The 15,366-nt window shown below is 39.9% G+C and overlaps 1 protein-coding gene across 4 annotated transcripts in view; it reads left to right on the top strand.

Moving 5' to 3' along the window:
• The window catches only part of FSTL5 (follistatin like 5), an 865,201-nt gene that overhangs the window by 624,114 nt on the left and 225,721 nt on the right, over nucleotides 1–15,366 (top strand). For all 4 annotated transcript variants that reach the window (XM_033941548.1, XM_033941557.1, XM_033941565.1 and 1 more), the window contains one exon: nucleotides 13,429–13,595. In XM_033941548.1, coding sequence (XP_033797439.1) covers nucleotides 13,429–13,595 — 167 coding nt within the window. The remainder of the gene's footprint in view (nucleotides 1–13,428; nucleotides 13,596–15,366) is intronic.

Here is a 15,366-nt window from a genome sequence, read left to right as displayed (position 1 = left end):
TATGAAAGGTTTCATTATTGTGTTAAAATCTATATCTAAAATGGTTTGTGAAGATCTAACATTACCGTCTACAGTAAATATTGGCTGTTATCAAGTTTGACATTTTTATCTAAAGTGAAGCCATAGTGAGTGTCGTCTAGAGGTGTGCAGTTTATTATACTACAACCACTTATCAGTTATATAATGCTGAAGGCTTACGCAGCACTGTACATTTTGATGTTTATAGATGGTCCCTGCTCAGAAGAGCTTACAATCTAACTTGGACAGACAGACATGCCATATAGGATTGGAGATGCAGAACTCAAGGTGAGAAGAGTTAGGAGTCGAAAGCCCTCTCAAAGAGGTGGGCCTTTAGCGGGGCCTTGAACACTGCTAGAGATGGAGCCCGCCACAGGGATTTGGGGCTTGTTCCAGAGCATATTCTGTATTAAAATCCTGGTGAAACTTGAAATGCACTGACTTGTATGTCTCAATTCCTACTTATTTATTTATTTATTTACTCAACTTTTTAGCCCGTCCTCCCAAAAGAACCCAGAATGGATTATAAAATTCACATTCATAATATCATATAACAGCAAGAAAGTACAACAAACCTAAACTCTTAACACAAATTAAAACCAAATGTTATTTATTTATACCATTCTCCCAAGGGAACTCAGAACAGTTTACATGAATTTATTCAGGTACTCAAGCATTTTTCCCTGTCTGTCTCGGTGGGATTACAATCTATCTAATGTACCTGGGGCAATGGAAGGATTATGTGACTTGCCCAGAAACACAAGGAGCAGCATAGGTTTGAACCCACAACCTCAGGATGCTGAGGCTGTAGCTTTAACCACTGCACCGCACCCCCCTAATGTTCACAGCATTGCTAAAATGTTAAAGACCCATTCAATGAAACAGTTTAAAAGGGTCAAAATCGATAACTTTAACTTAGAATAAAAATAAGCTCACTTATAAGGACTGTTTCCTTCAAGACTCTGTACAGTGCTGTGTACGTCTGGTAGCGCTATAGAAATAATTAATAGTAGTAGTAGTAGTAGTAAAAAGAGGCTATAAACATGTTATAAATTTCATGAACTATTTTTAAGTAGATGGTTATATCATATTCATCACAAGATGCCATACAGTACATTGGGTTTTGTTCTTAAAAAAAAAAAAAAATCAACAATTTAATGTTAAATGGGGTACTTTTGGAGTTTATATGCAATGAATGGACTTGTCCTTTTACTTCTATTCATAAGACATTATTCTGTTCCTTTTGAATTCTATCTCCTACTATCTAATATCAGGGGTGGGCAACTTCAGTCCTCAAGCGCTGCAACCTGGTAAAGTTTAAGATTTCTTAATGAATATGCATGAGATATATTTGCATACTATGGAGGTAGTGCATTCGAATAGATTTTGTGTACATTTCATTGGGAAACCTGAAAAACTGATTATGGCCCTTGAGGTCCAAGGTTACCCCTCCCCTGACCTATGTACACCATTCCCCCATATCCAGTCCCCCCAATATTACAATCTGCTTCTGTTCCCTCAATATCAGAATGTGCCTCCAGACCCATCTTAAGTCCAATCTCTACTTTGAAAATCTAACCATGCCCCCAATCTCTGTTCTCTCCCACCCCTACCCCTAAAGAACGTACCCAGATCTCTATCAGTACTGATTCAGTAATGTAGCGTCTATTGGGATGGGGTGGGGTGGCAGATGCTGGGCATACCTCCTGTATTTACTGCACTGCTTTTACACATTCTGTATTACAGTTTAAGACTATAACAATATAAGAATAGCTTTACTAGGTCAGACCAATGGTCCATCTATCCCAGTATCCCACCTTTGCAGAGGCCAATCATAAGTATTTGGCAAAAACCCAAATAGTAGCAGCATTCCATGCTACTATCTCATGTCTGTCTCAACAGTAACTGTGGGCTTTTCCTCCAGGAATTTGTCCAAACCTTTTTTTTTAACCAGCTACATTAACTGCTCTTACCACATCCTCTGGCAATGTGTTCCAGAGCTTAACTATTCTCTGAATGAAATTTTTTTCCCTCCTATTGGTTTTAAAAGTATTACTCTGAAACTTTATCCAGTGTCACCTAGTCTTTGTAAATCTTAATGCAGTAAAAAATCGATCCACTTGTACCCATTCTATATCACTCAGGATTTGTAGGCTTCAATCATATCTCCCCTTAGCCTTCTCTTTTCCAAGCTGAAGAACCCTGACCTTTTTAGTTTTTCCTCATACGAGAGAAGTTCCATCCCCTTTATCATCTTTGTCGCTTTTCTTTGAACTTTTTCTAGTTCACTCTATCTTTTTTTTAGATACAAGAAACCAGAACTGAACACAGTATTCAAAGTGAGGTCACACCATTGAGCAATACAGAGGCATTATAACATTCTTAGTCTTGTTAACCATCCCTTTTCTAATAATTCCTAGCATCCTGTTTACCTTCTTGGCCGCCGCCGCACATTGGGTAGAAGGCTTCAGAGTATTGTCTACGATGACACCCAGATACTTTTCTTGAGTGCTGACCCCCGGAGTTGTTCCCAGCATCCGATAACTATGATTTGGATTATTCTTCCCATGTGCATCACTTTGCATATGTCCACATTAAACTTCATCTGCCATTTGGTCTTCTTGCAGTTTTTCACAGTACGCACGAGTTTTTACAACTTTAAACAGTTTAGTGTCATCTGCAAATTTAATCACCTCACTCGTAGTTCCAATTTCTAGTTCATTTATAAATAAGTTAAATAGCACCGTCCCATCACAGATCCCTGTGGCACACCGTTATTTACCTTTCTCCACTGAGAAAAATGGCCATTCAACCCTACCCTCTGTTTTCTGTTTGATAACCAGTTCTTAATCCACAATTAAACATTGCCTCCTATCCCATGACTCTTTAATTTTCTCAGGAGCCTCTTTCTGAAAATCTAGATATACTACATTCACCAGCTCACCTTTATCCACATGTTAAGCAAATTGTTGAGACAAGACCTCTCTCAGCTGGGCCCATGCTGACTCTGTGTCATTAAATCATGTTTGTCTACAAGTTCCACAATTTTATTTTATTTTTATAATTGTTTCCACTATTTGGCCCAGCACCGAGGTCAGACTTACTAGTCTGTAATTTCCTGAGTCTCCCCTGGAACCCTTTTTAAAAATCATCATAGCATCTTCAGCAATCTTCAGGTACTACAGACAATTTTAACAACAGGTTACAGATCATTAACAGCAGATCATCAATTTCATGTTTGAGTTCTTTCAGTACCCTGGGATGTATACCATACGGTTCAGGCAGTTTATCACTCTTTAACTTATCTATTTGGCTTAGGTAACTTAGGCTACTACTATGCAGAAAGTGGAAAACCTTAGCACATGTTAGTCAAAAGGCCCCTAAGTTATTTCAACAATTTTTGAGAGACGATTAAATTGAGAGGACAGGGTGCTTATTTACTGGTTGACTGATGCTAACCATATACAATTATTTTGAATGTTGTAATGTATTTTATTGTAAATATTTATTATTATATAATCTGTTTGGAACTGTTCTTAGTAAAGGCAGAATAAAAAAATGAAATGACATTAAAATGATTTGATGCCTTTTATGTATGTTACTGCTGGTAAAAACATTTTACAGTTGACTCCGCTTAAGTGCAAGGCCTCCAGACCGGACTGCCACGTGCGCTTAAATGGAATGTGCGCTTAATTGGAGTACCACTTTTTAGTCATGAAAAATCACAATACGCTGTAGTCAAATGCAATAAAACTTTTATTCAGCAAAAAAAAAAAACACACGTACAACAATTCTACACAGTTCAGTTTTAGAATCAGCAATGTTCCGTACACAGTAAACCTTTTTTTAAACCAACATTCTACTGAAATAATCAGTCATTGTTTTCTGCACACAGATTGCATGATTCAGGCTGTGTATCTGACTGCAGATGAGGTAAAACTGGCCATAGCCGTGACATCCATTTATCTCCAGATAACAATGCAGCGTATGTAGGGACTTCAGCGTGTCTGAGAAGGAAACAATCTCTACAAGTGTTTCATTAGTCGTGATGACCACAGCAGTATCCCCATCATCATCAGACTTGTTTGTCTGTAGTGTTCTTTATGACTATACAAATATCGGAATTAGTGCTGTCAGATGATGTGTGCACATTGTTGTCAAAGGCGACATACAGCTCTTGTGGTGAGAGTTCAACTGGGAGTTCAATGGACAAAGTGTCAGCTTCAGTTGTCTCATCAGATGCATGAATGAAGCTCGCCCGTCGATAGCAATTTGAAATCGTTGATGATGAGACTCCACGCCTCCCATACCATGTGAAGAGAATCGAGCACCCTCATTTTTCTCGCAAGCTCAGCAGCTCAGAGGCTGGATTCCATGCTTGCATCAATCTGTGCCATCATATATCTTAGGACGAGTGACCTGTAATGATGTTTGAAGTTGGTGATTATCCCCTGATCCATCGGTTAGATCAAAGAGGTCGTTTTTGGTGGCAGAAACACAAGTTTGATGTTGGTTAGTCATACGTCATTGCTGTGTGCTGCACAGTTATCACACAGCATTACAATGCATCTCCTAAGCTTTCTCATCAGATTGTCAAGCTTCTGCAACCAAACAAAATCCACAGTGTCACCGTCATTCATGCGTTTTTGTTGCTTTCATATTCAATAGGCAGGCATTTAATGTTTTTGAAACACTGAGGATTTTGATTCTTCCCAATCACCAGAGGCTCAAGCTTTTCACTACTGTCCATATTGCAACTGAGCAGCAATGTCAATCATTCCTTTGGCACCTTGAAGCCAATAGTTTTGCTGCATTTGAAAGCCAGTGTTCCATCAGGGATGGCATGCCAGTACAGGCCCGTCTCATCATCGTTGAAAATGTTGCATGGTATTGTTGACTTTGATTGTAACCTCTTTGCTGATTGCCCAGCGCTTCTTGCTGTAAACCGCCTCGAACTTCCATGGCTTTGGCGGTATATAAGAATAAAATTATTATTATTAAAATTATTATTATATCCACCAATGACTGATGGCAACACTTCCATGACCCATCTTTCTGCACCAAACTCATCCACGTCTTGTTTTTCGCCATGTTGCTTCTTAAATTTTATGCCGTTACAAACTTTCCACCTCTCGAACCATCCGTTTGTTGCTTTGAAGTCTTCTACACCCAGTTCTTCAGATAGCTGTGCTGCTTTTTCCATCAGCAGAGGCCCACTGATTGGCAGTTTATGACTTCTAGCTTCAGCAAACCATCGCAGCAACTCCTGTTCAACGTCTCCAGCTTTCCCAATTCTTTTCCATTTCCTGGTAGGATTGTTGTTGTTTTGCCAGTCTTTCAATATGACTTGCTTTTTTTTTGTGAATCCGAAAAATCTGGCTAAGATGAATGCTGTAATGTTTTGCAATAGAGACCCGACTCTCCCGTTGGTCAAGTCTCTTTAAGACATCGACGCGTTCAGCCAAAGGCAATGGCTTTTGTCCAGCCAAAGACAAAGGTTTTTCTCCACGAGATGCCATGGTGCAGTTTTGAAAATTTGAATACCTGGCTAGGCCTAGACTGCTGATCTGAAACACGTGGCTCATCAACATGAGAACATGATTGCTTTTAACAGGAGTGAACGTAATGTGAATGCATAGAGGTGGGAACTATAACATCAGTACGCATAAGCAGATTGTGTCCTTATCAGAATTGCAATTATCTGGAGTTTATGTCCATTGACTTTAATGTAAAAAACAGGACCATGGTGGTAGGTTGCGGATAACCGAAGCATGAGCTTAACCCGACGTGCACATAGGTGGAGTTAACTATGTTAAAGCAGTATTTACACACAGAAATAGGCTTTATTAAAGTAACTGCATACATAACGTCTGTATAGCCAGACTGAACATAGGCATTTCTGGAAGGACTGTTGAGGAGGAGTTTGCATTTATGAATAGACTTTAGAAAATCCAGTCAAATGCATGGAAATCAATCCAGAAACATTTATTAAGAGCAGGTATAAATGTAAGCCCTTAAAATTTTCAGGAGTAATTTTCAAAACAGAATTACGTGTAGACTCCAGTTTTGAAAATCTGCCAAAGTCAGCATAGGGAAATGTATGCACATACTATATTTACTCTCTCTCCTAAAATTACTGGCAGTCTGGTTGTGTAGCCATAGCCTCCTATTCCCCCCTCCCCCATCCAATTCCTTCCCTGATCTGTTCTGTCCTCCAGGATCACACCTCCATATCCAACTACATCCTTGATACAGCCCTGTCACATGATCCCCCTCCCCCCATATTTAACCTCAAGACCACTCCCTGAGTCAATATCCCACAAAAGACTCCTTCCTGATCTGATCCCCAAAAGCCCTGAAGTTACACTGAAGGATAGTGCTGCCGGGTAGGTCACTCTTTATACAGGTATTGGACAAAGGCCAGATTAAATGTGCAAGTTTTCTGCTTCATGTATAATCAGTATCTGGTTCTTATTTTGTAACTGCATATAATAAATGTAAACTGTTTTGATTACATCACAGAAATCCAGCACATCAAATCCCATTACCCTTTGCCTTACTGCTCTTTCAGATTTGTCTGTATGAGGGTAGTTGTATTATAGGGCACCTGGCTTGAATACAAGGGGGTGCTGAAGTTCTCAGTCCAGCAGCTTCCTAAATTCTGAGCATTATTTTGCCACTTTAGCAGAAGAGAGTGTGATTTTATTTTGCAAATTGCCAGTTTGCAGAATTGTAATGGTATGTCTTGACATTGTTTCAGATCATTGCTTAAACCATGTCAACGAAAAATGTGGAATTTTCAAGTATGAAACTCTTAACTGTCATGAAGTTCCTATTCCTGCAGAAGAAAACTCCAAAGGAAATCCATGAATGTATTATGCAAACATTGAGTGACAAATGCCCATCATACTCCACAGTGAAGAAGTGGTGTGTGCAAGCTTTCAGTGTGAAGATTTTGAGACTGAAGATGCAGCAAGGTCTGGGAGGCCTCAAACGGTGTCATTTCCTGAAATTAATCATGTCCATGGCCTGATTTTGGCAGATTGGCAAATATCGGCTAAAACAATTGCTGAGACATTACAAATATCCAGGGAACATAGTGGATGTATAATCCACGAACAGCTGGGAACGCAGAAGCTGTCAGCCAAGTGGGTGTCCAAATGTTTGAATACTGATGAGAAATGTCGAGTGGACACTTCCAAGTTGATTTTGCAGCATTTTCAACAAGCTAGTGCCAACCTTTTGGAATGACTAGTTACTCCTGATGAAACATGGTTTCACCACTCTGATCCTGATACTAAACAACATTCAATGCACTCAGGTTCTCCAAGGCCAAGGAAATTCAAGACCTAAAAGTCAGCAGGAAAGGTCATGGTCACAGTGTTTTGGGATCAGGAAGGTATTGTAATGACCATCTTCCAAGGGGCCAAACAGTTAATACAGAATACTACTGTAACTTGCTGTGCCAATTAGAGGATACTAAAAAAAAATCCCTAAAGCTGCTAACGGTACTTGGACAAACAAATGAAAAAGAGCAGCATTAGCCTATAAAACCAAGCAGGGAGTGCAACTACAACGCTGACAAAACACTAAATCGCCGTCTGTATCAGAGTATTCTGTGAAATTTAATATAAACAAATATGTCATTTCTTTGAAGATAAAGTGAACTCTCAGAGCGGGAAGGTAAGCAAACGAGTCAGGCAAATAGATCTAAACCTCAGCGCTTAACTAAACCGTCTTTTCTAGTGCGAGCAAAGCTGACAATTTAGCCGTACACCATCATAGGGTACACTGTGTGTGCTCTCCCTAGAAATTCTAGAAATTGTTTTATTTTTTTTCCAGCCTAAATTACGGGTTCCTGAAGAAGGGGCTTTTGTCCCTGAAACCAAGGCTGGTTGAACCTTCACTCCGGGGGCAATCTTCAAAGTGTCGGCTCCTGATTTTTTTGAAATATCAAGTCCCGACGAAACATGGACATAAAGCTAAGTAATTTGCTAGTATTAACTTTAAAAATCTAATGTGGGGAGGCAAATATCAAGCGGGAGTGTCTTACTTTGCTGACATACACATTTTTAGATATGTGCACTTTTAGGTTAAAACTATCACAAGAGCACACACAGTGTACCCTATGATGTTGTGCGGCTAAATTGTGAGCTTTGCTCACGCTGGAAAAGCTGGCTGAGTTAACCCTTTCAGGACCATAAGGATCGTAGGCCAATTTTTGTGGTTTTGACGACATTTTTATGGTAAAAAGGGCTTGCAGATGCCAAAAAATTGATTTTTTTTTTGAGAAATATCATTATTTTTTTTAAAAAAAATCACACTTCTGGCTTATGGACAGTGTGGCAAGTGAATCTTCTCGTCAATCTGGCAACGACGCTAATGAATGAATGTCGGAACCAGTTTGTTTACATAAAGGCAGTATCATATGGAATCCGTACATATCAAATTTAGAACTGTAGACTATCCCAATCAAAATTTATAGGATTTTAAAGTTATGGGACAAATATGTCCCTTGGTCCTGAAAGGGTTAAGTGCTGAGGTTTAGGCTCATTTGCCTGCCTCGTTTGCTTACCTTCCCACACTGAGGGTTCACGTTATCTTCAAAGAAATTATATAGAATACTCTGAAACAGAGGGTGATTTGTGCCAATTAAAGGAGGCATTGAAAGAAAAAAGGAGAAGGAAGCTGTGGGAAATACTTCTCTTTTTGTAAGACAATGCATCTGCTCACAAGGCTGGCAAAACGATGAATGTTTTGACACAGTTGGGGTTTCAGTGCATAGACCATCCACCCTACTTACCAGATCTTGTTCCATCTGACTATTTTCTGTTTACAAACCTTAAAAAGAGTTTGAAAGGATGACAATTTTTGAGCGATTTGGAGGCGATTGCAGCAGCGGAGCAGTATTTCAGTGACCAGACATCAGATCATTTTTTGGAAGGGTTACAGAAATATCAGACATGATGTGCCAAGTGTGTTGAACTTAGGGGTCAATATGTGGAATAATTTGTAATCATAGCTCCACATCATTCCCTTCCTGGTTGGGCTAAGAACTTTTCAGCATCCCCTCATAGGCACCTCTGTGTCTTTATAAAATAGTATCTGGAAGTCCGAGCTTTGCTCAAGAAAGCGGGTGAATGGTTATGATGGGGTTGTTCTTTGAGTTGTCTTGTGTAGGTATTGGGGTGCACATTCCCACCCAGTGATTCTTGGACTCACTCAATTGTGGGGAGGAAAGTCCTAAATTTGAAAATGAAAATAGTCTCACCAGTTCCCATTTACATAAGAGCATAAGAATATCCTTACTGGGTCAGACCAATGGACCATCGTGTCAAATAGCCCGTCTTCACAGTGGCCATCCAGGTCACTAGTACCTGGCAACAACCCAGAGAGTAGCAATTGCTAGGCATTCCAGAACTTAACTATTCTCTGAATGACAAAATATTTCCTTCTATTGGTTTTAAAAGTATTTCCCTGTAACTTCATTGAATGTTCCTTTTTGTAATTTTTGATGGAGTGAAAAATTGATCCACTTGTACTCGTTCTACTCCACTCAGGCTTTTGTAGACTTCAATCATATCTCCCCTCTGCTGTCTCTTTTCCAAGCTGAAGAGCCCTAACCTCTTTAGTCTTTCCTCATACGAGAAGGAGTTCTATCCCCTTTATCTTAGTCACTCTTCATTTTCCTGACCCCTTAGTATTTCTTCCCTCCAAGCTGATTCTCTGTTCTGAGAACCCTACATCACCCCCCTGCTCTTTGAATTCTCTATGAATGTCTCACCAATGGGCTGCAGGGAAAGGGAATGTAGGAGCAATAGCTACAGTGACAGCGCCTTTGTTTTCTCTTCAGCCTATTGGCTGGCTTCGTTCTTTAAGATTTTCTTGCCAATGAACTGCATGGGAGGGGACGAGAGCAAGAACTACATAGACAGTGCCTTAACAATCTTGAGTGCTAGGTTTTTTTTGTTTTTTTTTTTCCTGCAGAGTGGAGTGCAGTGGTTAAAGCTCTAGCCTCGGCACCCTGAGATTGTGGGTTCAAACCCACACTGCTCCTTGTGACCATGGGCAAGTCATTTAATCCCCCCCCTCCATTGCCCCAGGTACAGTAGATAGATTGTGAGCCCGCCGGGACAGACAGGGAAAAATGCTTGAGTACCTGAATAAATTTATGTAAACCGTTCTGAGCTCTCCTGGGAGAACGATATAGAAAACTGAATAAACAAATAAATTAACTGGCTAAGCTTTTGGACTGCAGTTATCTTTGTATCACATCCAATACCTCTTCCAGCTTCTATTAACTCTTCTCTCAGCCTCTGATTCCCTCAGAACCCCTTAGCTACATAGAGAGTGCCTTAACAACCTGCTAAGCAAACTTCTATTCTATTTTTCCCCTTAGTCCAGTGGTTCTCAACCCTGTCCTGGGGACCCCCCAGCCAGTCGGGTTTTCAAGATATCCCTAATGAATATGCATGAGAGATTTGCATACCTGTTACTTCCATTATATGCAAATCTCTCTCATGCATTATTCATTAGGGATATCTTGAAAACCCGACTGGCTGGGGGGGGGGGGGGTCCCCAGGACATGGTTGAGAACCACTGCCTTAGTCTGTTCAGTCTATTGATGAGTATCTTATTCAGAAAAACTTTTCTGAAATCAAAGTAAAACATGTCCAATACATATCCTTGAACTGATTTCCTAGTAACCCAATCAAACAAATATTTATAATGAGCAGTTTAATTCTCCTCTGTAACACTAAGCTGCCCTGGACTCTGTAATCCACTGGATGCTAGATGTTCACTGTCCTTTTTTCAGTATTGTCTTAATTTACAAGTCCTATGCTAATGTTCCCATTAACGCACAAGACCCTGCAAAGAAATTAAAATGGGAGGCCCCAAGGCTCAAACTCTATAAAAGACACCTGAAGTTGAGCACATAGGCCTAGATGCCCAACTTAGATCTCCTTTTACAAAGCCGTTGTAGAGATTTATACCTTGGACCAGTGAGATAAATGCTGTGAAGCTCATTGGAATCCTATGAGCATTAGAGCATTTACCTCGCAGGCCTGTGGTAGAAACTAGAGAATGACACGGTGACAAAATTCATCACCGTTCCCGTCCCCGCGGAAAACCGCGGGAAATAATCCCATGTCATTTTCTAGTGTCTATTTCAACCTCAGTCCTTCTACACCAGCATTCTTCAAAGCAAAGCTTGCGGGTCAGTGGTTGTGCCCAATTATACTCTGATTCTTTCCTCTCTCCTTAAAGAATGACATGAAGATGGTTTCCCGCGGTTATCCACGGCGACGGAAACGGTGATGCATTTTGTCACCGTGTCATTCTCTAGTAGAAACCTCTACGGCAGCTTTGTAAAAGCCAGCGTTAATTATTTAAAAACTTAATCAGTGCTGCTAACAAGCAATTAGCTCCTCACAATTGGCTTAAATTAAAATTAATTGGATGGTAGGTGCCCAGCTTTGTAGGCACCTACTGTTTTCTGGTAGGCATCTAATTCAAGGCGCTGACTAGAAAGTAGACATTGTTAGGGGTATATCATGGGCGTGTTTGATGTGTAGGCACCCGTTTGGGACTTACGCACTGGTATTTAGGCCAAGAAAACCCTGGCATAAATACAGCGTACCTAAGGTTAGGGCACCTACTGGCATCTAATTCGACTTTAGATGCTGCTAGGTGCGATTCTGCCTAACTGCTGACTGACATGCACGAAGCGCTGCATTCCTCGATGCCTCTGTTATTGGGCTCCATTTATAGAATTGGACTGTAATTGCTCCCACATTAACTATGCGCTAACTGATTATGAAGTGATAGCCATAACATGCTAACCAGATAACATGCGAATACTTTCTCTCTGCCTATGACATTTCTAAAAAAAAAAAAAAGTCTTTAACGAGTTATGTGGCAAACCTTTTCTCATGTGACAATTGTTCATTAGGGGCTCACTGTGAGCTACAGTATATAACAACAACAAAAAAAAAGGTACAACTTTTCAGGCAGTGGATTTAATATTTCATAAGTGTATGGGCAACTAACCTCTAGTTATTCAGAACTGGGACATAAGAACCTAAGCAATGCCTCTGCTGGGTCAGACCTGAGGTCCATCGTGCCCAGCAGTCTGCTCACGCAGCGGCCCAACAGGTCCAGGACCTATGCAGTAATCCTCTATCTATACCCCTCTATCCCCTTTTCCAGCAGGAAATTGTCCAATCCTTTCTTGAACCCCAGTACCGTACTCTGCCCTATTACGCCCTCTGGAAGCGCATTCCAGGTGTCCACCACACGTTGGGTAAAGAAGAACCTCCTAGCATTCGTTTTGAATCTGTCCCCTTTTAACTTTTCCGAATGCCCTCTTGTTCTTATATTTTTTGAAAGTTTGAAGAATCTGTCCCTCTCTACTCTCTCTATGCCATGATCTTGTAAGTCTCTATCATATCCCCTCTAAGTCTCCTCTTCTCCAGGGAAAAGAGTCCTAGTTTCTCCAATCTCTCAGCGTATGAAAGGTTTTCCATACCTTTTATCAGACATGTCGCTCTCCTCTGAACCCTCTCGAGTAACGCCATATCCTTCTTAAGGTACGGCGACCAATAATGGACGCAGTACTCCATGAAGTGCATTGCTGGCATTTCCATGATGGCTTAACCTCCTACATCCACCAAAGTTCCAATTTTTAAACAATGAAAAATAGATGTTTGGCCCGCCTGAATAGCTCTAATAAATTATGTGATAGCACTTCATATTCAGTAAAGCTGTATTAATTGGCACTGTCAATTGAGTGAAGGCCCAAAGAATCAATTTTTACCTGTAACAATTAGATCTAAAATATTTTAACATGTTCCTCCTAATTGAAACAATCAAGGCTTCTTTGATTCCTTTCAAATATGAGAGAAAAAAAAAAAGTCTTCAGCAGAGGTGGTTAGAATATTTATTTGAACTGTAGCCTGGAAATTCAATAAGTGCATATATTTGTCACTGCTATATGGCAGCTTCTTATATAATTATTCCCTAGGTGCACAGTTGTTCTAGTCTTCATTCAGCGTGATTATACGTTTATTGACAGGTAAGCAAAGCATTTTAGATTAGTATGCAGAAGCTGAAATAATATGTTGCTTTGACATTTCAATAATTTATCATGCTTCAGGTAAAATATGTCATGCTTAGTATAACTATCCCTCTGAAATTCATTTTTAATTGAAATGCCTCTCAACTTCCTAGCTGATACTTGTCAATCAATTTAAATGAAATGCCAGATTGACCTTTTTGTTGAAACTGTTTTAACTTGGTCCATTTCTTCGGAAACTTTTTTTTTCTCTGTGATTCAAATTAGAACCCTTAAATTACTTGTCTGCAATAACTGCTTACTAATTAACTTTATCAACAAAACATCTCTCACAGAAATTGTTCAGCTGAGTCTTCCAGAAGATCAGAAATTAAGCATCACTGCTGCAACCGTAGGACAAAGTACTGTTTTAACGTGTGCTATTCAAGGAACCCTGAGGCCACCCATCGTCTGGAGACGCAACAATGTAATTCTCAATAGCTTGGACTTGGAAGATATCAGTGTAAGTAACAGAAGCAATAAAAAAAAGGTTTCCATAAAGAGCTAGAGTGCATACTTTGAATGCTGCACAGTGGTATATACATAAGAATGCATTTTCAGTAATTAACTTAATGAAGTATGCCTATCGTAACCCCACAGAAACCTGATTGTCAAATACAACTTAATTTCAGAGATGCTGTTCAAAGCTTGGCTGTTTAGGTGGATACAAAGTACCCATTTTTTAAGCTATTTCTTGTTTATTTCAACAAATTTCACTGAAACCTTTTCAATAGCAACAATAGTCAGAAAAAAAAACCTTGTGAGATACATGAAGGATATAATCACTTAAAGAAATAACAACAGATCATCATGATGCAATTAGATCAATTACAGGAGATTACATATCCTTACGTCATCATAATAATCCTTTGTGCTCAGCAGTGAGCTGATGCAACCTGGCATTTCCACAGGAATTGTTCCAATACCCATTAACCATCAGACTAGAGTTACCCTTCCAGTTATTATACAATTTCTAACAATTTTTGCTCTCAAAGTGGAACACAGCCTACATTCCCCATGGATCTGAATACAAGAGAGGTTTATCAATTTATCATAAAAGCCTAATGCATCTGTATATACCAACAATATCTCAAAAAGTAAGGTCACAAAGCACTCAATAGTGATAAATAATAACAATGATGTGCAAAGAAGGACCCTCAGAAATATAATTCATTCATAATACAGCTCAAGTATACCTTAAGATCATCACACCAAATTACACCCAAGTCCCACTCTTCTGTCGACCCTAAACTGTACTGTTCCTTTAGGTTTTTGCAGCCCAAATGCATGACCTTGCATTTCTTAGCATTAAATTTTAGCTGCCAAAGTTCAGACCATTCTTCAAGCTTCACTAGGTCTTTCATCATGTTTTTTGCAGCATTTGGGGGAGGGGGGGCTACTTTATTTGAGATTTTGGTATTGTCTGCAAAGAAGCGAATCTTACATGACAAACCTTCAGCAATATTGCTTATAAAAATGTTTAAAAAAAGCAGGCCCAAGAACAGAACCTTGAGACACATCACTGGTAACATCCCTTTCCTCATAGAGATCTCCATTGATCACTACCCTCTGTCATCTTCCACTCAACCAGTTCCTGACACAGCCCATCACTTTGGGGCCCATCCTGAAAGCACTCAGTTTATTTATTAGACGTCTGCGTGGAACACTGTCAAAAGCTTTGCTAAAATCTAAATACACCACAGCTAGTGCACTCCCTCTATCAAATTCTCTGGTCACCCAGTCAAAAAAATTGATTAGATTTGTCTGACAAGATCTACCTCTATTGAATCTACGTTGCCTCTGGTCCTGTATTCCATCTGATTCTAGAAACTTTAGAATTTTCTGTTTTAAAAGCATTTTCATTAATTTGATTACCACTGAAGTCAGACTTACCGGCCTGTAATTCCCTTCTTCTTACTTTTGTGGAGAAGGACCACATCCACCCTTCTCCAGTCCTCTGGTACCACTCCAGACTCTAGAGAAGCATTGATAAGGTCAGTCAGTAGAGCCACCAGAACTTCCCTAAGTTCCTTAAGCAGCCTTGGATGTACACTATCTGGACCCATCACTTTGTCTACCTTTAATTTTGCTAGCACCTCATGAACAACAACCCTCTGAAAATCGATCAGGGTCTACCACTCCTCCATCCCTATTCACGTTTGTCTTCTATGGTCTCACTCCCGACACTTCAGTCATGATCACAGAACATAAATATTTGTTAAACAATTCAGCCA

Source organism: Geotrypetes seraphini, chromosome 1 (genome assembly GCF_902459505.1).
Source record: "Geotrypetes seraphini chromosome 1, aGeoSer1.1, whole genome shotgun sequence".
Classification (NCBI taxonomy): Eukaryota; Metazoa; Chordata; class Amphibia; order Gymnophiona; family Dermophiidae; genus Geotrypetes; species Geotrypetes seraphini.
This window is presented reverse-complemented; position numbering and strand designations above follow the sequence as displayed.